At 39.9% G+C, this 22,052-nt stretch overlaps 1 protein-coding gene and 1 long non-coding RNA gene across 4 annotated transcripts; one reads left to right on the forward strand and one right to left on the reverse strand.

Annotated features, from left to right (window-relative positions):
* Positions 1–7,301: 7,301 nt before the first annotated feature.
* Positions 7,302–19,669, reverse strand: CCDC174 (coiled-coil domain containing 174). Of its 2 annotated transcripts, none has more exons than XM_062585667.1 (11): positions 19,596–19,669; positions 18,404–18,508; positions 17,355–17,455; positions 16,442–16,500; positions 15,191–15,371; positions 13,111–13,206; positions 11,776–11,912; positions 11,301–11,395; positions 10,910–11,057; positions 10,377–10,523; positions 7,302–8,182 (listed from the first exon to the last, which is right to left on the reverse strand). In XM_062585667.1, the coding sequence occupies exons 1-11, from the start codon at positions 19,635–19,637 to the stop codon at positions 7,440–7,442; spliced, it is 1,854 nt and encodes a 617-aa protein (XP_062441651.1). In that variant the 5' UTR covers positions 19,638–19,669; the 3' UTR covers positions 7,302–7,439. The 2 variants fall into 2 exon arrangements, with proteins under 2 accessions (XP_062441651.1, XP_062441650.1); XM_062585666.1 differs by having other exon boundaries at positions 10,377–10,526.
* A 118-nt stretch (positions 19,670–19,787) lies between these two features.
* On the forward strand, positions 19,788–21,628 carry LOC134145757 (uncharacterized). 2 transcript variants are annotated; one of them, XR_009959676.1, is made up of 2 exons: positions 19,788–19,860; positions 20,854–21,628. It is a non-coding gene; the product is annotated as an uncharacterized LOC134145757 (long non-coding RNA). The 2 variants fall into 2 exon arrangements; XR_009959675.1 differs by having other exon boundaries at positions 19,794–20,302.
* The last annotated feature ends 424 nt before the right edge of the window (positions 21,629–22,052 follow it).

A 22,052-nucleotide genomic window follows, 5' to 3' on the forward strand; every position in this document is an offset into this window, starting at 1 on the left:
AGCCAATGAAGCGTTTGGTTTGTGAGAATTTTGGATGTTTTAATCTAGTCAGGCAGCACGAGTTTAATAAATCAAAACTTAATTTGGATGGAGGCTTTAGAGACAAGTCTGAGATTCAAATGATAAATTTCCTTAGAAAACGTTTAGAAGTATTCACGTTTTGTCTCGTAGGATCTTTTGAAAATCTCAGCTCGTTGGAAGTAAAAAGGTCTTCCCATCTGCTTTTCTATTAAAGCCATAGTCCCAGCTTTAGCAATAAAACGTATCTAGAAAACTATTTCACAACTTTTCTCTTTTGAATGTTTTACTACTACAGTCTTTGTAATTTTTAAATTATTTCCCTAACCGGAGCAAAAGTAGAAGAAAAGGAATAAAAATATTCAAATCAAAATTGAGCTGCCACCACTGGATTTAACAGATGAACTTAAAACTGGGTCAGTGACTTAAACAGTGCAGCACAGCACTATGCAAACCATTGTGCATCTTGTGAGAGTATTGTATGCTCTAGCTCTCCTACCCTTTGGAATATCAAATACTTGAAATTTTAAAGAATGAGAAGTGTGCTTTGTTGAAGACCTTTTTTGTCTGTGACAACTCTTTGAGGATCCATTAGCTAGGCAACTAGACAGCTGGGCACAGGAGGGGTGAGGAAAAGGACAGGCTTTAAGACACAATGTTCATGAGAGCAAGCAATAATAAAGAACTTTGCCAAACGCTCCGGCTACAGCAATGGCGCGTTCACCACCCAGCAGCCCAGTTCTGCTCTGCCTGCTCCTGCCACCTTCCGGCTCAGCTCCCTGAAGACGTTTTCTGTCTCGGTTGTGGCCTGCATTGTACCCACCACGTGCTCTTCCCTTCCATCGCTGCCTGCTCCCCAGCCCTGGTCCCTTGCTTATGCCATTCATATTTACCTCTTCTCTTATGTACAGCATGCAGCATCCAGACCATTTGTTATTCTAACAGAGTATACAATAGGAAACTACTAAAATCATTAAGTAACGTTTGCAGTGACCTTTTGCTCTGGGCTCAGAGAAGGTGCTTCAAAAAAAGGAAACACTATTACCTGCAATACACTCTTATAACCTTTTCTCATTGCATTGATATATGACAGACACTACGGTCCTGTTTGTAAGTATTTTTAGTTTTTCTATTTAAAAAAAATTAAATTTTCTATGAAAAGTGCTCTTCTGTTTTGTAACTTATTTTAACTTGTCTGGTTCTATGAATGTTCACCATCACAGTAAAAGCGCCCTATGGTATCATTTACAATGCTGTGCTCCACTTACACCACTGCCTCTGAGCATGCTTGTTAGGACTCAAAATTAAGTATTAAGTTATATCCCCAGAGCCTTCTTTGCTGAGACAGAGCTCCCAGATTTCTGTCCAGATCTCCCAGAGGACAAGAGGAGCCGTTAGTACCTAACAGCTCTCGAAAAGAGATTCCTGAGCCTCCCTCCTGCAGTCCCACTGCACAACAGGAGGAAGTTAAAAATCCATGCAGCAGGCTCTGAAGGAATAATAACACATGCCTGGCTTCCACCTATAAAGGAACCCAGGAGAGCCAGCTTTGGAGCACCATTAAGGAGAAGGGTGATGCATTTTTCCAGGCAGCACAAAGGGAACTTGCAAACAGCTATCTTTCCAGACAGGTATCATGCACGCACTGTCAAGTGTGACCAGCACTCACGTACAAAGGCTTTCTGAGATGCTCTCTCTTGGTGTTGCCACATTTTTATCATTTTAGTCAAAGGTCTGTTACAGGCACCTTTCACTTTAGTCCCTTACAGCAGCCACATACACTCCCGTTCCTCCCCAAATCCGTTAATTTGGATCAATGCACTTAAAGAAGTGGAGGAATTCCTTGGAATAGCACGTGCCTTATCACAGGACCCCAACCCACTCAGTGAGCTGTTTGCTGGAAGCAGACTTGGATAAAGTTCAGGGCACGGTGGAAGGTCCACTATTTTAGCTGTGCTTCTTATCAACTTTTAGTAGTATTGCCAAATGGGGAAGTTTTTTTTTAATAACTAGGAAATTTTGTTGAAATTTTCCTCACAATTCACACCTACATTAATGAATGATGCAAAAATGCTATGGAAACATGGTACCCACATCTAGGAATCTATAAAGCCTTTGTGTTCCAGGGATTTTGTAAAGATACTGTGTCCAGAGACACCATCTACTTTGCTGTCAAATCTATGGCAGACTTTCTTCAACTGTAAAAATTCCTTTAACATCTTTAAATAGAAAGTATACAGATGCTTTTCTTCCAAAAATGTGAAATTTTCCTCTGAAGAAAACAGCAATAACAAAACATCTTTGAAGATTTTCAGCTATGAAAGCTGTTTTTCCACCAAAAATTGCAAATTTTTTTCTAAGCATTTTTTCATTTTAAGCAAAACTTCACAGAGAAAGAGTAACCATTTTACAACAAAGACTGCTTCCTGCTGTCTCAAAAAAAACCCACGAACACATATATTTTCCAGGGCAACATTGTTTTTCTCCTTTTTCCATCTTATTCTAAGGCTAGGATACCTAATTCAGTCAAAGTCATTTTGTGCAGAAAACAAACATAATTTTCTTCATCTAGCATTAACAATCATATGTAGCGTTCCTGCTTGACTCTCAGGCATTGCTGTTATAGAGGAGTTTTGCAAAGCAGCAAATACCAGATCACAGCTGTAAGTACTTCCAAAAACCTTCTCAGACCTTTGTAATGAGATGAGGAGCTTGTAAAATTACTACTAAACAACTATGTTAAAGAAAATTGAACAAAAACTCTGAGCACCAGCTCTCTCTCCCCCTGGGGAAGCCTGTGCTAGAAGAGCGTAATTCACTGGCATCTTCAAGCCTAACCCAGCAGCAACTGCTTCCATTAACCAAGTGAAGAGCAAGAAGCAGAATAAAAAAGGGAATGAAAAGGTCTCCAAATGAGCCATTTGTATTTAATATTCTGTATTAAAAAGGTTCAGACTGGATGAAAGGTGATGAATGGTCTTTTAAACTAGAAAAATAATATGAAATATTGAAGTGGGAGTTTTAAATTCTTAATACTCAGTTCAGTCAAAAGGTCAAACTGAATGCAAGCTCTTGTGAAGCAACTACAGACTGAACAGCAGCCAAGATGCTTTTAAGAAAGGTATCAGAAAGGTATTTCCTGCAACAGGGAGCAGAGAATTCAGCAGCAACTCAGACAAGGCTGTCAAGTCCCTTAGCAGCCCGGCTTTTCAGCAGGCTGTGAACTCCCTGAAGGACAGGGAAGGAAAGTTTAATTATGAATATTTAATTGTTCCAGGAAGGAATTCGCTCATTTTCAATTGGTCTTGCAAATATTTTTCCACATTTGGGGAGATGTAGGTAGAAGACGAGTGGAGTGGGGGATTATAAGAATGGAAATCTAACAGAAGAGAAAATAATGGAGTGTGGGTGCCTGGAGTGGAGAGAGCAGGGGATAGGAGGGAGAGAAAAGGTCTCTTATCAACTTCAGAGGGAGTTGGATGAAGACTAATTAGGATCCTAATGGATCAGTGGCAGAGTGCAGGTGCAGTGAGGATCGTATTCCCTGGATAGACACCATTTACGACATGTGCACAGTATATTTGATTCCTAACTATGCAAGCTCACTGGAAAGCTCAAAAGCAGCGACAGATATGCAGTTAAACTGTACTGAGAAAAATCAGTTCAGCACTTCTAAATATATCGTTGCTCTTTGTCTTGCCTTCTAAAATAACCCAGCCTCTTGACAGCCTGTGCATGTAAGGGGTGTGTGTGTATGTATATATATGTATGTATGTATATATTACTAGGTTTTGTTTCTTAAATGTAGCTGCATATTCATTCAGGATGCATCTTTGCTCCAGTTCTATTTATTCCACAGTAGATTTGCAGAGAACATTACATACAATATAATAGATTGTTAAACAGGATTATTCTATACCTCTGTAAGCAAAGACAAAAATAAACCACTGAAAAATGGAAATCCTCAACAGATTAGAGAGTTCCTTTTCCCTGAAAAGTACCATTGGGTACTTTAATGTTTAAATGTTTAAAATGTTTCACCTTCCAGAGCATTACCTGCAGCCTAATCCTGAACAAAAAGACCTCGTGAACAGCTAAACCAGGCAGCCACTATGCTTTGACTGTTATTAGCAGGAACAGGCTGTCGTCTCTGCATCTGACATCCCAGAACCCAAACGGCCACATATGCCAAGAGCCCAGAACTGCCCTTTCTCGGCTCTGTGGCAAGGAGCACCCGCACCCACGTGCTCAAACTGTGCTGCCTGGAACTGCAAAATGCGCTACGGAAGGTCTCATGCTTTTATGCTCCGGTTGATTCTTCCTCCTAGGGTTGACTTAAGCAAACAAAAAATTAGAAGAGGGTCTCAATTTGACAGAGATACAGCAGCAGTCTGAGCATGGAGCTCCTGGGTCTAGCTGAGCCACGACTAATCATCCCTGTGTGACCTTGAGCAGCTCAATCTCCATCTTAGTTACAACGTTCAAAGATGCAGAACAGTACTCAAACATCAGTAGAGAAAGATTTTAAAGATTTTTCATCTTTTTTTTTCCAATTTCTTTCAAACAGCAGAAACATTCACTCTGATCATATCTATTTGTAGGAGAAATTACAGTAATAAATTCTTTATTACTATGAAATTTAATTATAGGTTAGTTAAGCATCTCTGATCAAAATGGATTGTTTTTTCAATAGATTTTTAAAAAGTATTACTGAACAGCATTACCTGCTTTTAAAAAAGCATATCCACAGTGTTTCTAATCTGGAAACCAACTCTTGCCTGCTTCACACATTGTAACTGCTTGTTAAAAGTGAAATCTTAGATGTTTATTCCAGGATGTTTGTTCCAACATAGAGCAAAGCCATTTTTTTAATGACTCCAAACTTACTCATCACTCACAGGCACAAGGGGTGCATCACTGGAACATGGCTTTCCCAAACTGACAGTGGGAATCTGAATTAGGTCGTTTATTTCCTAGGCTAGTGCGTTAACAACCAGGCTACCCTAATTAAACATTTCAAAAATGACAGTCACAGTGAAGTCACCTCTGTCAGCATGTTAGATGTCTTCCAGCCTTCGACATCTTCCAGCCATGCTCAATTGATCATAGAATCAGAGAATGGTAAGGTTGGAAGGGACCTCTAGGGATCATCTAGTCCAACCCTCAGCATAGCCCATACGGGGACTGAACCCCACAACTTTGGCATTAGCAACAGCACACTAACCAACTGAGCTAAACCTGCCCCCACATCTCAGAGAGCTTACATGTGAGAATATCCATCTTCTGAACCCGTACAGTCTTAGCAGTGAGATGGGAAGGCTGCACACTGCAACCAAATTTGGTAGTAGGCTGCTTGGTAACTTACTCTGCTACGCTAAGGAAGCAGTAGAGTTTCTGCATATAACTCTTAAATTTAGCACTTAGGTTTAGAAACTGTCTTCTGATGACCTCATACCTTCCAGGACGAAGCTGATGTAGCAAAGCAACTATTTTAAACTCTAAACGTGGGGTGACACAGCATTTGAAAAGTTCCTCCTCGGATCAGATTCAGAGACTACTTCAGTGTTACTGTGAAATAGCAGCAAAGAGGTATCTACCAGCAGAATTGCTTCTAGCAAATTCATGAGATCAGACTGCCACCTCGTGGATATGGACTAATCTGAGATTGTACCTGTTCAATGAAAAAAAAAAAAAATCTGGGCATTGATGCTGTCACAGTTGGTAGAAACAGATGGATTTGTAACACCATCCTCTTCCTTTCAGTCATTAAGCATTCAATGATTATTTTCAAGCTCTTTATCCACACTGAAGATATAGAGGGAAGGGAAGAAATAATAATCTTAACTCAGTGTTCAGCAGTGGAGTTCAAGTCAGTGCTAGCAGCAGTAAAAACAATGCAGTGTTGCTAAACTTGTGCACGTCAACTGGACATAACCTGCAACTGCACCATACTATCCCTCAATTTCTAGGTCTGATAGAGGCATATAAACCCAAAGTTATCATAAAGCTCCTATCTCTTAGCAATTTGTTACATGATCAACATCGAAGGGAGTATGTTGTTGCTTTAAAATGGTATGACTAGTGTTCTTCGGGGGTGTTATTCCTGCCCAATAAATTCCCTGCAAAAGCCAGCAAGGCAGGAATGAGGAAAAACAAGTGTGTTTACTAGCCAAGGTTAAAACAGAGTCTGGGGATAGTAGATGTATTCTGCATGCTGCTAAGTTTGTTCAGTGACCTTGAACAGGTCTCAGTTTAGCTGAGTGTGGTTTCCTAGTGGTAGAGACACTGCTATACACCAAGCTTTGCAAAGCAGCTTGAGATCCCACTGAAGCACACAGAAGTAGCATGTTGTCTGTCACCTTGGCCAATTCACAACTGACAGTATCATCGTCATTTAACCTTACACATAATTATGAAATTGTCTATTCCAGCCCACTTCTCTAGTGTTTATCTTTTTATGAGCTTTTAAAATACAAATGGCAATATCTAAATTGCCTTCAGAAATCAAAACCTTCACCTCCAAAACAGTAAATACATAATCCTATCATTTAACTGATTTAAGATACTGAAAGAGAAGCTTGTTTGGTAAATGACAGCCTATTTTACAGATAATCATTGCAAGTCAGTTTTCAGAAAAAAGAATTAAATAAACTAAAAATGCAACAGTGATACAACAAAAATGCACTTTGAGAATTATGAAAGCATTTTCTAAGCCAGTAGGATGGTAATTTCAGGTGTGAAGGCTTCTACTTTAGTGAAGTGTTTATGCTCGGTCTAACCACCATTATTTACCGATTTCTGCAGTACCTCTTCAACTCTTATCTGCTTCACAGAATTACAAGTTATATACAGATCTCAGCAATGCAGAAGGCACTGTGACCATGTGAGCTACGTGCCATACCTGTTCACTAGACAGCATTCTGCATTTCCTGTCCATAAAGTCAGTAGATTCAGTATGTAATAAATGTCTTAAAACTCTTTGTATTTAGCAGCAGAAGGCCTGACATTTCAATACTACTTCTACAGGTACCACTGAACTTGCAGGGTATAGCTGGGGCTAGCTAATGGAGGATAGCTTGGGGGGAGAGGGGAAGAAGAGTGACAAAGTAAAATAAGAGTTCATATTTTTGAGAGAAACCAACTAATAAAGTTCAGATATAAATGACATAGAATAAACATTAAGTATGTGTTAAATTAAATATGTGCTGACACAAAATCATAGAAGTTTAGTAAAGAGTAAAAAGATTGAGGGGGCAAATGCATAGCTATGATGTAAAATAGGATAGGTCTGCAGAAGATTTATTTCAGATCTCCTTACAGAAACTTATCTATCCCAGATGTGGGAAAATATTAGCCGTGCTTAGAACATAATTCTACTTCAGTCCTTTAAATTATGATTCTTGCTTGTACTTTTGCTCAGTTCAAGTCACTTGTCTGTAATATGACAGCATATCATCTAAACTTTGGTAAAGTGGTTCTTGATTTTCAGTGCTGCTGCTGCAGGTCTGTGCTGAAGGTGGTACGTCTTGAGTGTTGCAGCTGTATGCCTGCATTGGTGGCAGCACATCTTGAGCACCGTAACCGTAGCCATAAGCCTGCATTGAGGGCAGCATGCCCTGAGCGCCATAGCAGTAGGCTTGCATTGGTGGCAGCATGCCCTGAGCGCCGTAGCCGTAAGCCTGCATTGGCACCGCGTGAGCTCCGTAGCCATAAGCCTGCATTGACGGCAGCACATCTTGAGCTCCATAGCCGTAAGCCTGCATTGAGGGCGGCATGTCTTGAGCATCGCAGATGTAAGCCTGCGCTGACAGCAGCTCGTCTTCAGTGTCACAGCTATCAGCCTCCTCCGATGGTGACGCATCTTGAGTGTCACTGCCGCAGGCCTCTACTGATGCAGACACGTCTTGAGTGTCATTGCTGTAAGCCTGGGTTGATGGTGGCACGTCTTCAGTGCTGCTCTCATTGGCCTGCTGTGATGGCAGCTGTTGGTTTTGTGCTGTCTCTTGTTCCAGTTTTTCAGGGGAGCCTTCCGGACTGTTCGAATTCTGGCTGTAATTATCAGCTTTCTTTTGTCCCATGAAGTAATCAGAAGGTGGTGCAAATTCTGGATCTCGCTCATCTCTGAGTTCTGCTTGTTTCTTTGACCATTGTCCAAAAATCAGTTCTGTTAAAAACAAGGAAATGGTAGTTTGAACACAGACTTCAGCATCTAAAGATCAGTCAGAACGGAGGTCACAAGAGAATTAGCAAGCGGGGAAGATGCAGCTGCTTAAAGCCATTTGAAGTTTTGAAGTTACTTTCCCATCTAGGGCTACTTGTTAGCTAAGCTGATAGTCCATTTTCTCTATTCAACAGAAACCAAACCACTGAGCATTAAAGATAACCATCATCCTCTAAATAACCCATCTTAGTCACTTTAAGATCCTTTAGCAACCTGGTCACTTGTTACAAAAAACTGCTAATCAGAGCACTAAGAGCATAGCTACTAGAACATGGAGATTAGGAGATTTTCTCAGTATTACAATCGGTTGTGCTTTTAGTGGGCATATGGAAAAACCAGTAACTTCTTCATTTCTGCAGAGATGTAGGTATTCTAGTTGCTATGGCATGATAAATATAATTCTGAAATACTGCAATGGGATGACAACTCAAAATCACCATACTTTCAAAGATGTCCCCAAACTTTACTTTCTGAACGGAATGTTTTCACTATTCAGTTCTTCCAAGATTTCTGTAAGAACTGAAGTACAAACTTTCAATAGAGTAGAGCTACACATTCATCTAATGTAGCAAAACAGAACCCCAGCCAGGGAAGGGAGTTCTTGTATTGCTCTGGTAAAAATATTAAATAGAAAAGAGGAAGTCATTAAGGGATTATGGAGTCCTGTTTATCCCTTCTCATAATAGCTGAGATGCTTACATTAAGTTTAGGTAATGAACTCTGGGGTTTTACTTCACAGTTTAGAGCAAGCTACCCTCCATTTCTGGACGATAACTTCTGTTGTGTAGTACATTGCTGCCTGCGTATCCAAGTCAGACATTAGGATTCCATAGGGATAGGAAAAAGGCTTAGGCAGGATAAAGGCTTAACAGAGACCACTTCGTCCCTTCCACTCAAATATGTTCATTAACTGAACACAAAGACAAGGCTGTTAAAATTAGAAAGCATTTGAAAATACCTAAGTTTCCTACAGAAGAGGAACACTGCTTCTATAGCAGTCCATAGAAGGTGGAATCTGTGCTTGCTTTTCCCTAGAAGTCAGGCATCAGACTACAGGAAGAACGTGTATGAGCTTAGATTAATGGTGAAAGTGAGTTAATGAATTTGGAAAGGATCTAGAGGAGACCAATCACTTGCTATCCCACTTGGCAGCATCTTTCTTGTCAGAGCATCAACACAGATACTTGTGCAAGCAGACAAGAAATGGAGCCTGAGAAAACTGGAGGCTTAACTCCACTAATGACAAAAAACCATTTTCTTTGAAGAGCATTTCTGGACAAACACTTTAAAATGAACGGTCAAATTATGTAATTCTTATTCCCTCTAGTAGTGCTGAGGTGAAGTAGTACTAAGCCTTCTGATTTAGAGAGTGATTTTCTTTGATATAAATGAAAAGAATTCCACTATCAACTTTCCCGTGTATCTAGTAACTTGGTAAAAACAGGGTGTAGTATATCTAAATGGGCTAGCAGTGAAATACATTTCAGCTGTGAGGTAAACACAACAATATGGCTCCTCATCTCACTGAGTTTTTCAGTTTAAAAAATATCTGCAACAAGTCCCAGCAATACTTTATCTTCTGTTCTCTTGCATGCATTTAATTTCATGATATATGTGACCCTCCTGACAATCATGCAAAAACCTCCCTTCTCTATATACCAACCACCTCTTTGCTTCTCCTCCATGTTCTTCCCTGTAATCCATTTATTCCAGAAAACCTCCTAGATACATTGACACTGGCACTGAAGTGGTCACTGCTTGCATCACTTTTTATTATCCTCCTGTACCTGTTTCACTGTGCTTCCTTCTGCCATCAAGTAGCACAAACTACAGTAATATATTAAGAACAGATCAGACTGAAAGATAGTAAATTTCATGAAATATGAAATTTGTCATTCTGTCAAGCTCTCTGGATCATCCAGAAATGCAATAACTTATAGAAGATAAAATTAGGGGACATTATGGCACTATGGCATGCATTGTCAATCACTGCACTTGGCACTAGATAGTCATCAATTAAAAAGGAGAAAGTGTTTCATTACTTTTCAGACTTATCACACTTTGTCATCAAAAAGGGATGAAGACAGCTGTGTACACACTACTTCCAAACAAAGTTTCTGAATATGCATTTCCTTACCTTTGCCTTTATCCCACTCTCGAACATAAGGCACACCAGGCTTTGTGTCTCTTCTCTCCTGGATGATGACCTCTACCTTCCTACTTGCAGCAGTAACTCTCGGAGCTTCTGGTTTGGTTTCTGCTGGACCAGTAACATCTTTAACCCCTGCTTTAAGGAATGAGATAATATTTCTGTTACTAACACAAAATCTGCTATTTGAATGTCACAGAAGGAATATGCAAGTAATAGTTATTTGTGTTTACAGAGCTTACAGTAGTTACCTAATTTCATTCTAATAATAAAATGAAGGATATATTTAGTTACTTTGTATCATTTCATTCCTGCATCATTAAGCTATTTCTGGCATGACTTTATACCGACGTGCAGCTGTAAGAAGTCTTACTATTTTAATGGTCATACTAATTGCATATATAGAATATATAATTCCAATACACTGAAGTGTCCAAATCTAAATCAAGTAAAGTGCGACCACTTGCTCAGCATAAGCTAAGATAGCAAATATTTTACTTAAAGACGACAACAAACTATACCTCTGCTCTCCAGCTGGTCTGCCTCTTCGTCTAATCCATCTTCCCTCAACTTCTTAGCCTTCCGTGCTCGAAGTTTAGACAGTCTAGCTTCTAGAGCTGCCTTCCTTTTTTCTTTTAACTGTTCACGTTTAGTTCTCTGATCAAGCGTCTTAATAGCAAAGAAAAACATGAATTAACCTTCCTATGTTATTATGATCAATTGCATATCTTCTTTCAATAAAGAACTGAAAGCAATCATTATCAGGCACCATGTTTCAACAGGGGAAAAGATGTCCCAGTCTTTGGGGTCAGATACAGGAATCACTGAGCATAATACTTGTATGACAAACTAAAAACAGTGACAACTGCAACTCAATGCCTTTGTATGTCAATTTGCTTTTTAAACTCATACCTGCTCTCTTAGCATATCCAGTGTTACTCTTTGTTTATGCCTAAGTTCTTTGTCACGAGAAAAGGCAAAGTAACCAACACCAAGCTGTCTGGCCTCTGAAAAGAAAGGAAGTCAATAAATGTGTTACACTCATTTTACAATCCACAGCAACTACAAGCATCATGCAGCCTGCTTTCATGCACTGAACTACTCCCAAAGACATATGCCACACAGGCTAGTTTTAGATGATATATGAAGTGAAGCATCCTTAAGGTGAAAGCAGGACAAAGGAATGAAAATTGAAAAATACATTTGAGAAAAAACACAATTTGAGGAAAAGAATCCTTCTAGATTAATGTACGTGTAATTCAAAAGGTTATTACAAATGTGGCTTAACATGTACCTAAAGCTTGTCAATAGGCACAAGAAGCAACTTTCCCTTGTTTCCTCTAAAACCTCTTTGTGAAGATAAGTGAAACAAAATACAAAAGCATACCATTGTCTCTAATGTCTTCGTAATGTATGGGTCCCACAGGTTTCCTGAGGGCTTCTTCCTCCTCTTTTTCCCACTGCTGCCTCTGAAGTTCTCTTCTCATATCTTCAGATAACAGAGTCTTTCCATCAGGAAGTTGTCTAACTCAGAAAAAAAAACAAAAAACAAAAACCAAAGTATTAAGGATTAAAGAGCAAAACTTATAGGTTCCGTGGTATCAAACAATGAAAGTACAATTGGGTCTAATCCACTGCTGCAGTGTTTACAAAAACAGACTGTTCTAGACACTAGCTGGTGATGAAGCACTGATGAGTATGGTTGAAAGCAAATACAGAAACTCAATACTACCTCTGAAGCAAGATACTAATAAAATATGTTGTTAAAAGACTCTTTAAAAATAAAACTGTATCTTTTTCAGAGGCTTTATGAAATCATTATCAAAACACAGAATGGGAGATAAGTATTCACTTTTATCAGCATCTGTTGGAAAGCTAGCAACTGTGCAGAGAAACATTTTAAATTTAACATATGAAAATGACAGGTATTTGAAATAACAAAAATCTAGCCAATAGTATACCCTAAAAGCCTAGGCCAGACATTAATACCCAACACTGAAAACAGTTTTGTTTTCATAAGGAAACCAGCAGCACCTTCATCTCTTAGTCTAGCTAAAGCAGGTTTTGCTGGCACACTGTCATCCATATCCATGCAGACACTGCAATTTCAAAACATCTATATTCTCTATCTTATTTTTAAAATACAGAGAACAGAAATCATTCTTCTGGTGTTTTTTGAAAGATACAGTAAGACACAATTTCTTAACATTTTTCTGTACGGTTTCAAAAGATGCATCAGATACCTGACAGACTACCAAGTCAGTTTACCAAAATTTCTCTGTACAAGCTATAGTCTGCTTGGGTTTTAGATTTAGTCAGCATTTTCATTAAAATGTGTGCTTCATTGGTTTATTAAAAATTTAATTTGGGATTTTATTTTATGTCCAAGGCCTTTAATCTGTCACAATTTAAAACAGAAACACTAACTACATATTTCAAATGGTCAGCTGCCGTGGTGAAATCAAATAGAAGCCTTGAACTAGTATATGAATCTGCAACAGAGAATTTTGATAAAACCACTGTTGCACATAATTTCACTGTAGTTACTCCTTTTACTTTTAAGGCAAACTGTTGTAACCAGCAGGTGGTCTAAAGTAAAACTAGAGAAAGCAATAGCTTCAACTGTTCTGGATGGGGAGTGGGATAATACAGCATAGCCTCTCTTCTCTTTATGCATGCTAAATAAAGCGAGGAACATGCACTTCTGTTAAAGCAACCACACATTTTCCCTTGAAGTTCCTGATCCATTTTGAGTAGGCTTGGCAAGTCCTTCTTCATACAACGTCTAGATCGGCCTAACGAATCCACGTAGTCAACCCTGTAATGAAAGCAAAGGACATTTCACAGAGAAATAATACTTGCAGATTTGCAGAACACTTAACCCAGTCTGAACAGTATTCATTGCATCTCAATCTCTTTGTGTGTGACAGTTTCTTCTAGCTTTCAATTACAGACTCATGTTAAAAAGATTCATTTTGAATAAGGCATATGACAGATTTATCACAGACTTATTTTATTCAATCTCACTTTTAGCCAACTGTTTATCTTGGTAGTAAGATGGCATAAAAAATATTTAAAAGTTATAATGTCATGTAGTTGTCATACCACAATAAAACTGTGCCTAATACTTGCTTCCCATGGTGAAAATAATGATGCAGCATTGACTTCTTTCAAATATTAAATTGCTACAATATATTTCAATTACCAGTCTAAAGCTAATTTAGAACAGGCTGATAGTGTTCATTCAACTGGCATAACAAAGGCTGATGAAAATCCTAGCAAACTGTTCCTTTGAAGCACATACTGTGCTTCTTATGCAACTCTTTATAGTACTGAACACTTAATTTACAGTTGTTAAAGAGCAGATAAAGAGCTGTAGTTCTTGTCCAATAATGCTAGAGAGTTCTTTAGCATCAAGCTGTCAATTATCCCTTTTTGAAGAATTCATATGACGGGGAAAAAGGTACGACTGGAAATCCAGTTCCCAAAATACAAACTTCTAAAGATCTGCACTTTTAGTATGTTAGGGCTTTTACATAATTTTTCAAGATTCTCACAGCTTAATAAGTGTCTGTTGTTTATTATAATTTAACACCAGAAGAAAAAACAATAGTTTACAGTCTCTATACAAAAGATAAATATGGCTGCAGAATAATTAGCAACAATTGTTTTAGCACCCAAATATCCTCATTAGGGTAAAGCCTCACTGAGTTTGATAATATATTAATAACATTTTAAAAAAAGATTTAATCTCCCAGGGCTTCTCATACAGTAGTTACATGTCACTGAAGTGAGATGCAGGCAATGACTGAAAAGTAGCATGCGAATGATAAAGTATATCGGCTTAAATTTCCAAATAGTTAACTGTGATGAAAGCATAAAGCAGTTTGAGCCCCAATCTGGATCTCTGCTTCATAGTTTCATCTTGCATTTCAGTTAGATACTAGTAATAGGTTTATCCAGCTTTCCAATCTAACAGTTTTCTGGTACCTAGATTCACTCTCCCAACTTACTCTAAAAAAATAACTGCAAATATTATCTTGGCCTAAAAGGCTGGAGAACCAGAGTGCTGTTTTTCATATGGATTACTGCTGTTTTAAAATGATTACCAGAAGTAAAATCTCTAGTACATAAGCATTCTTCACAAATTGGCAAGGAAGATGCTTAGTCCAGACTGGCTGCATAATTACTTCCTAGAGGAAAAACCAGTAGCTACCTGGAATGTCACAGAAAATTCTCACAGGGAATTTGCAGTGCTGCCATTAAATTGTGGAAGAAAATCTGAAACAAAAAAAAATCACGTTCCTTCTCCAGTTGGAGAATTTCTCTCTTCTAAAATGAAGAGTTGTCTTTGTTGTGTGACCTCCTTTTTTAAAAGTCACATGCAATTAGGGAAGGGAGGCCAGATGCAATTTAAACAATCATTTTGCTAAAGTACATTTCAAGGCAAGACCCTAAAGCATGCAAAACTGTACTGATGCCTAGATCAGACATTCCATAAACTCTGCAAGAAAATAAAGAGAGGATATTCCAGTAATTCTCACTTCTGGTGCATTTCCCTGGCTGATATTTCTAAAATCCTGGGTGTAAGTTTTACTGCAGTGTTACCTGCATGGAAGGGAAGGAACACAAAGGAATGTTTTTTGAAGAGCCAAAATAAAAGAACATGGCCCACTCTTCCTGATGCATAATATTAGCCAAATGAAAAAAATCTTACTCTGTATTTTGGGCAATAGAATTATTTTCTCCTGCAATTGTGAATAAACAAATTAGAACAATTCAGCACACTCAGTAGTACCAACCATTCTTCATCCGGATCCTCAGGTGGTGGTATTTCCATTTCAGGTTGAGTTTCTTCATCATCTGTCTCTTTTTCTAAAGCCTTTCTAGCAGCGTCACTCTGATACAGTTCTTGTACTTCTCGCTGTCTGTCTATGATCTTCTGAGTGAAATCCACAAGGTACAAATCCTCAGTTTCTTCATCTACAGCAGAAAATCAATTCTTACAGAATAGGTATGAAAAGAACAGAACTGAACATAAAATCAATATCAGATAGCCACAATCAGCTCTTCAGCTGCCAGCAATGCCTTTGATCATGCTATTGGAGAATACTTTAATCTCATTTTGTGCCAAACAAACTTGGAACTATAAGCACATTCCACAAGGATAACCTCTGTTTTTCAATACAAGTTTTCAGGGTTTTTTAAAGCAATTAATCATTTGTGTCCAATACAGAAAACTTTGCAGTCTTTGTGCTACAATGCTCCCTGCTTGTTCACCATTTCAGAAGTATACGACTTGTTACTTAACAAGTAAAATACCCATTTGATGCTTAATATTTGTATGCTGACAGCAACTAAGCAAAAAGAGGGAAAAGTGTGGGGGGGTCATATATGGCAAAGATAGAAACTAGTAGAGAAAACACTATAAATTACTAAAATAAAAGTCAAATGTCTTTTTGCAATTAATTATTTCATACAAGGGACTGAATTTGTGAAAGAAGAAATAGACAAGTTAGATTTTAACCCTATTAGCTGCATTCACACATGGGCCAGCCAGACTCCCCTCCTGCTCCTCTTCTCTTCATAAAGGTCCAAGAATTACAAGGAAGCATAGAAAACCAGCAGCCAAATCCAAAGACTACATGATGAACAACAAATTAGTTTTGTCTTTTTTCTAAGGTTCTGTACTGAAAAAAACCCACAGTATATTTCACCCACTTAATGACCAAATGAAACAAGTCTACAGTTCTTTACTGAGAAAGGCTGTTTTTCAGAAAGTAATGCTTTTTGTTTTCTAGTACTTAAAATTTTCACTCCCTTCTGTGGCAAAATAAGCCACACCAATCACTTGGTAAAATACCTCCAAACAAAACAAAACAAAACAAAACAAAAAAACTTCCTTCCTGTAACAAAACAAGCAGACTAACTTCATAGTGTAGCAACTGTCAACTACTAGATGCCCAGGAAGGGCAATTTTTAGTGACCTTTAGAAGCAAGTTTATTGAAAAAAAACAAAACCAAACACTACACATTAGACTAGCTTTGTTTACCTGGAAAATCGCCTTTTGTCATTTTCTCATATAGCTTTGCTTTCTCTTCCAGTTTCTTCCTAAGAGAAGAAAGAAAAATCAAAAAAAAAAACCACCCCCAAAAGACCCCACTGTAATCTCGCTAATTCCAAACACAGTTCAAAGTGACCTATGGAGTAGGAAAGCACCAGTAGTGCTTGAAACGTTTAATAGAAGCTCAGCTATGACTTTGAACATTAACTGATATTTCTGAAGACAAACAGATATCCAGTTCCACAGCTACTAGTGAAAACAGTTTTAATGAAGTTACAGGCTTTATCTTTGGTGCAATTTGTCAGGTGGGCAGGAACATGAAGTCACAAATAATCTACCTCTATGTAACTGAAAAAAAACATCAAAGATATAACATGGAGATATGCTTGTTCTTAGAAAGTGAAGTAGTAAAACCTTAGCTAGTTTCTGGAATGGTCGAAGTAGGAACTGTTTACAGACAATGAGCAAATAGGTTAATTCACATTTTCAGTGTGTATTTTGTTGTACAGCTAACCCGGAGGCTGAGCCAAATCTTATTTACCTTTCAAATAAAAAGTGAGCCATTTTCTATGAAGTCCAGGAAACTTCACATTCTGAGGTGACTATCTCTGCCCCCGCTTTTACTTCCAAAGGTGACTTCCAAAAACCAGTTACCTAACATATTTAGATAGTTATGATATTGTAAGAGTGGATATTTTACTCCAGAGTGAAAAGCTGGGATGAGACCACTGGGATGCAATTTGCACGTTACTGGTAAAAATCACAGAGTCATTGCTGATCTTCCCTGTTGATCTAGTGAGAACTACTGGCCCAGTACATTCAAACTTATTTTACATGCTTTTCTAAGTGTTAAATAACATACTCTGCAAAGCCTTCATTTCTTACACAGCCTAAGAATTACCTTGATTTATCTAATGTTTGGTCCTCTTCCGTCTTCTGCTCAACATCTTTCTCAGATCGATTTGCAACTCCTGCATTTTGTTTGTTCCAGATGCTTGGTTTCTGTGGGATACAATTTTATAATAAAAACAAATAAAAATAAATTAAAAGAATAATGATAAAGATTTCAACTGCATAGTGCAAACTATGGAAATAAATTATGAAAGACTGGTAAATTACATCGTAAGCATGCTTGGTTTGAAACTATTTCTAGTGCACTGTAGAATGCAATAGGTATGGGCTAAAATTGCATATATTGCATTACAATATGATAGTTAAGGACAGGCTGAGAAGCAGGAAGCACTCAAAAATAAGGAAAAACTATGCAGAAGAAATTGTTAAAATAAAAAAAAAATTACTAACATTTATCTTTCCCATTACTAAAGTAATAACAAAGCTATGAATAGTTTATATTCTCTATTATTCTTAGTTTAAGGTCTAACATTCAATCAATTTGGCTATTTACATTATAACAGTGTTATAATGTAAATATAAACAGCTGCATGTTCTTCAAATATGGCAGTGATACAACATTCTTCTACTGGAGAGCTACACAATGAATAGAAGACAAAATTCAATGAGGATTAAAATGTGAGAGAAAATCACGTATTCGTCATCATTCTACACAATACAAATGAACAGATAGCAGAGTATTTATCAAGGAAGTTCAGTGACACTGGAAGAGCCTCTTACCCTCTAAGGAAGAGTGTAAAATCTTGGAGTACACTGAAAAAGAAACATCTTTCCCTTTAGTTACAAAGGCTGTGGCTCCTCAGGGACTATAGATTAGGAGATGTTTTAGATGGGCAAAAGCATGAAATGAGTTTTCAGCCGTGCACTGGAGTGTCATCCGGAAACGAGCTGACAGAAATTTAAAGAACCTCCTCATCACGAAAATTTTACATTTGAAAAAAAACATGGTACTGAAAACTTTTTTTAATGATTTGAATCTTTCTTCGTTTAAGGAGAAATAATAATAATTAAAAAAAAGCAATGGAAAAATATTTCTACCTTATTAGAGGATTTAGGCTTTGCAGAGATGCCAGCATCCTTCAATAACTTTTCTTTCTTGAATTCTTCTTGCTTTCGGAAGAGTTCTGCTTTGAGGTCTACTAACTACATGAGCAGCAAAATAAATGAGTAAGTAACCAAGATACATTATGTACATGCACACCAGTTACTATAGTAAAACAACAAGCATATTTCCAGTAAAATAATCTGAAAATTTACAATTGTAAGAGCATTTCATCGCATTTCTCATGAGCAACTTAAAGCAGTAATCGGAACAGGAACATCATTCTTAAGTTTACAGCAATCAACATATGAAAAACATAGAAAACAATTTACTATTAAGGATTGAAAAAAAAAGGAAAATCAAAGTTATACTTCATCCTTTACCACCTGGGGTGGATGGAAATAGGACACACGTAATCTCACATAAGTTTTACCAGCCTTTTAAAGGCAAATAAATAGAGAAGGACTATTGAAATAACTACAATGCTTAATTTGAAAAGGAAACCTCTAACAACTAGGTAACGAATAAAATTCAGCCTCAGAAAAGAACCAATTGATAAAAGTTTATGTCCATAAAATGTATATGCTTTCCCACAGCATTTAGGGGTTTTGTTTGTTTGTTTTTTTAATATGGATGCAACATTCTGGTCTATGACAATTCCCATCTCATCTGTTACTAAGAAACAGCACTTCGCAGGCGTATCGTCTTACAGTCAAATATCTAAAATATCTACTACGGAAGAGGTCTTGTGCCGCTTTCCCCGTGAGCCCTATAGAAGACAAATTCCACGGACGTATATTAAACTAAGAAAGCAGGAGACTTTGGTATTAATATTTGTCCAAAAGACTACAGCTTTTTTTCTTTCTGAGCACCCGTAACGACGCCGGCTTCATATACAACACCCAACAGCTTAAACTAACTGTCGGTCTGGGAAAGGGCACGAAGCGTTTGGCGGCGACCACTCAGCCACAGACGGTGCGCGGGGCGAGGAGGGAGAAGGGGCTCGGGGCACCCCGTCCCCGCGGCCCGCGCTCCTCCCGCAGCGAGAGCCGACCCGAGGCCTCGCCCGGCGCCACAGCGCCCTCGGAACCGGCCGTCGCGGCCCCGCCCGGCCGCCCCACGCCACCCGCAGGCTCCTGCCCTCCCTCCCCGCGGCGCGGCGCGGCGCGGCCCGGCCCGCTCACGCACCGAGGAGGCGGCCACGTCCAGCGGCTTCTTCCTCCGGTCCATGGCGGCCGGCGCGCCCCAGCCGCACCGCCTCGGCCCTTTGCGGCCTTTCCGTAAAGCGCGGCGAAGCCGTGCGGCGTTTCTTGCGACAGCGCCGGCGAGGGCGGCAGCGGCGGCTTCCCCCCGGCGCCATGTTGGGGAGGTCAAGCGGGAGGGGGCTGGTGCCGGCGGGGGGCCGCGGCGCGGCGCGGCGGGGCTCGGGTGCAGCTCACAGAACCGCAGCACGGTAAGGTTGGACGGGGCCTCTGGAGATCATCCAGTCCAACCGTCAGCGTAGCCCGTACGGGGATCGAGCCCGCGGCTCGATCGTTAGCAGCCCCGGGGCGGCTTGGCGGCGGCCGAAGCCCCCTCAGCCGGCGGCTCGGCAGGCCGGGCCTGAGCTGCGGGCGGGAGGGAGCCCCGGGGCAGGCGGAGGAGCCCCCGGGCAGGCGGAGGAGCCCCCCACCGTGCGCCGGGGCTGAGCCCGCTGCGCCGCCTCAGCGCGGGGGCGGGGGGGAGCGAGAGCTTTACTTCTCCAGGGTCGCTCCCTGCCTCCGCTACCATCCACCACAGGGAAACAGGGCAGCCCGGTAGGCTTTAATTCAGCGTGACTCCGAAGAGCATAAGGATCTGAAGTTAGGAGAGGAAGCTGCCTTTCACTGGTCTTTAATAAAGTGGAAAAATACAAGGTACTTGGATGTTGTTGCTTGGCGATGTGACAGCTGACATAAGGTTCAGATTGCATCTTTTGATTTTTGAAATATATTGCTTCTGTGCTTGGGAAGCTGGGCCAGGCCCATATTTAGGTGGTCTATGGATGCAGAATTGCAGATTGCTCTGACATAGACACTCCGTTGATACGTACCCTCCACTCCTATTGCAGCTCAGAAGGGGCCATGAAGTTCACTGCTTAAATCCACGCTGGAAGAAGAGACGGCATTACAGAAAAGTAGGACGGGGAAATGAAAGCAGCTGTGCTGTTCTAATTAAATCTCATTGCAACCAATCATGCACTGAGCCGTCTGTTCATAACTCACCTGACAACAATGCTGAGGGGAGAAACTAGTCCAAACCCAAGCCAGGGCTGCTTCTGACTTAGTAGTTGTTCTCTTTTATTTTGCAGGAGTATGTGTGAGGGCTTCTTCCCCTGGGTGTGTGTTGATTCTTCTCCCTGTTGCTCATGCTTCACATCACGGTGACAGGAATTTCTTGCTTGTGTTTCTGTGTTTCCATGTTGTAGGTGTTGAGTATTTCGGGGAGTCTGCGTCAGGCAGGATTCTCCTACGACAAAGCGATCCTGAGGAGCTGACCATCAGATCTGGTCCTGTGCGTTTCCCTGTAGCTGTGGAGGCAGAAGTGTGTTGGGATCACTGGACCTCTCTTCAAACCTTGCTGTGTAGAACTGGCTGGAATGGACTTTCTGAGTCTGATGTGTGAGGCTTTAGGACAGGAGCTGTGAATGACCAGTTTTAGAAATGTAGTACTTGATAGCTGTGTAGGTGCTTCTTTATATTGTCTAGCTGAGAGGAAAAATTTGGGCCGTTCTCTCTGGAATCCACTTTTCTATCTTTATCATTGCCTCTTTTCAATGTAGGCAAATATCTGAAACCAGACCCTTGTCTGCAGGCCTTCTGACTCCTCGGCACTGACTGTAAGCTCCTGTAAGGTTATCTGCAGCAATTTACTGCATGCTGTGTCCTTGCAGCTGCCTTTTTTTCTCCTGTGACCTGCCCACATTTCTTAGCACTCTGCTCATCATGCCAGTTTAATTTCCATTCGTAGGAGCAGGTTTTTCCTTTTTACAAGAAAACTGACCCTCTCTTGTAATGTTAGAAGCACCTCTTCTCCTTTTCTGTATTTACCAGCTCATTTTTTTCAGTGACTTACTCCATCCTTTCTGGACTTTCTTTTTGTATTTATCTGTTCAAACTACCCTGGAGCAGCACTCTTCCTGTTTTGGTGTTGTATAAACCACCACCTTGTAGCCTTGGCATTAAATAAAAGACAGCATTCTTGATCTTTGTAATGGCTCAGTATCATCCTAGCAGCCCCCTGTGCAACAGATACTACTTGGATAGTCTTAGGGAATGTGCAAAGACAGAATGAGGCTGTGGATGTGTCTGTATCTTCTCTTGAAATGTTTCTTTCTGGTTAGGGTTGACATGTATAACCAGGGTTGTGAGGAAAAGCGGTGCTACTCGACAAGATACAGAAGAAGGAATTGACCTTTAGAAATAGCAAGTTAGCTCATGCTGTTGCTGTGAGCAAGGATTGCAGAACTGACACTTCTGCGCTTGCAAGGAACAGTAGACTTGTTTTGTGGGTTGCAAAGGTCTGGCTGGGCTTCCTGGGACGGTGAGTGAGTCAATCAGTGTCACTGCTTGATGCTGTATAACGGATGGTCTCAAGCTATGAGATAACCTTTAGCTCGCGTCTCCT

The sequence above is a fragment of the Rhea pennata genome, chromosome 12 (genome assembly GCF_028389875.1).
Source record: "Rhea pennata isolate bPtePen1 chromosome 12, bPtePen1.pri, whole genome shotgun sequence".
Lineage (NCBI taxonomy): Eukaryota > Metazoa > Chordata > Aves > Rheiformes > Rheidae > Rhea > Rhea pennata.

Bases quoted from the DNA above. Each gene is read 5' to 3' on its own strand.
- CCDC174 (XM_062585666.1), bottom strand. From the start codon at position 19,637: ATGGACCGGAGGAAGAAGCCGCTGGACGTGGCCGCCTCCTCG. The intron at 18,509-19,595 runs GTGCGTGAGCGG...CTGCTCATGTAG, and splicing joins TGGACGTGGCCGCCTCCTCG to TTAGTAGACCTCAAAGCAGA. The intron at 11,396-11,775 runs GTATGCTTTTGT...CTTTCTTTTCAG, and splicing joins CGAAGACATTAGAGACAATG to AGGCCAGACAGCTTGGTGTT.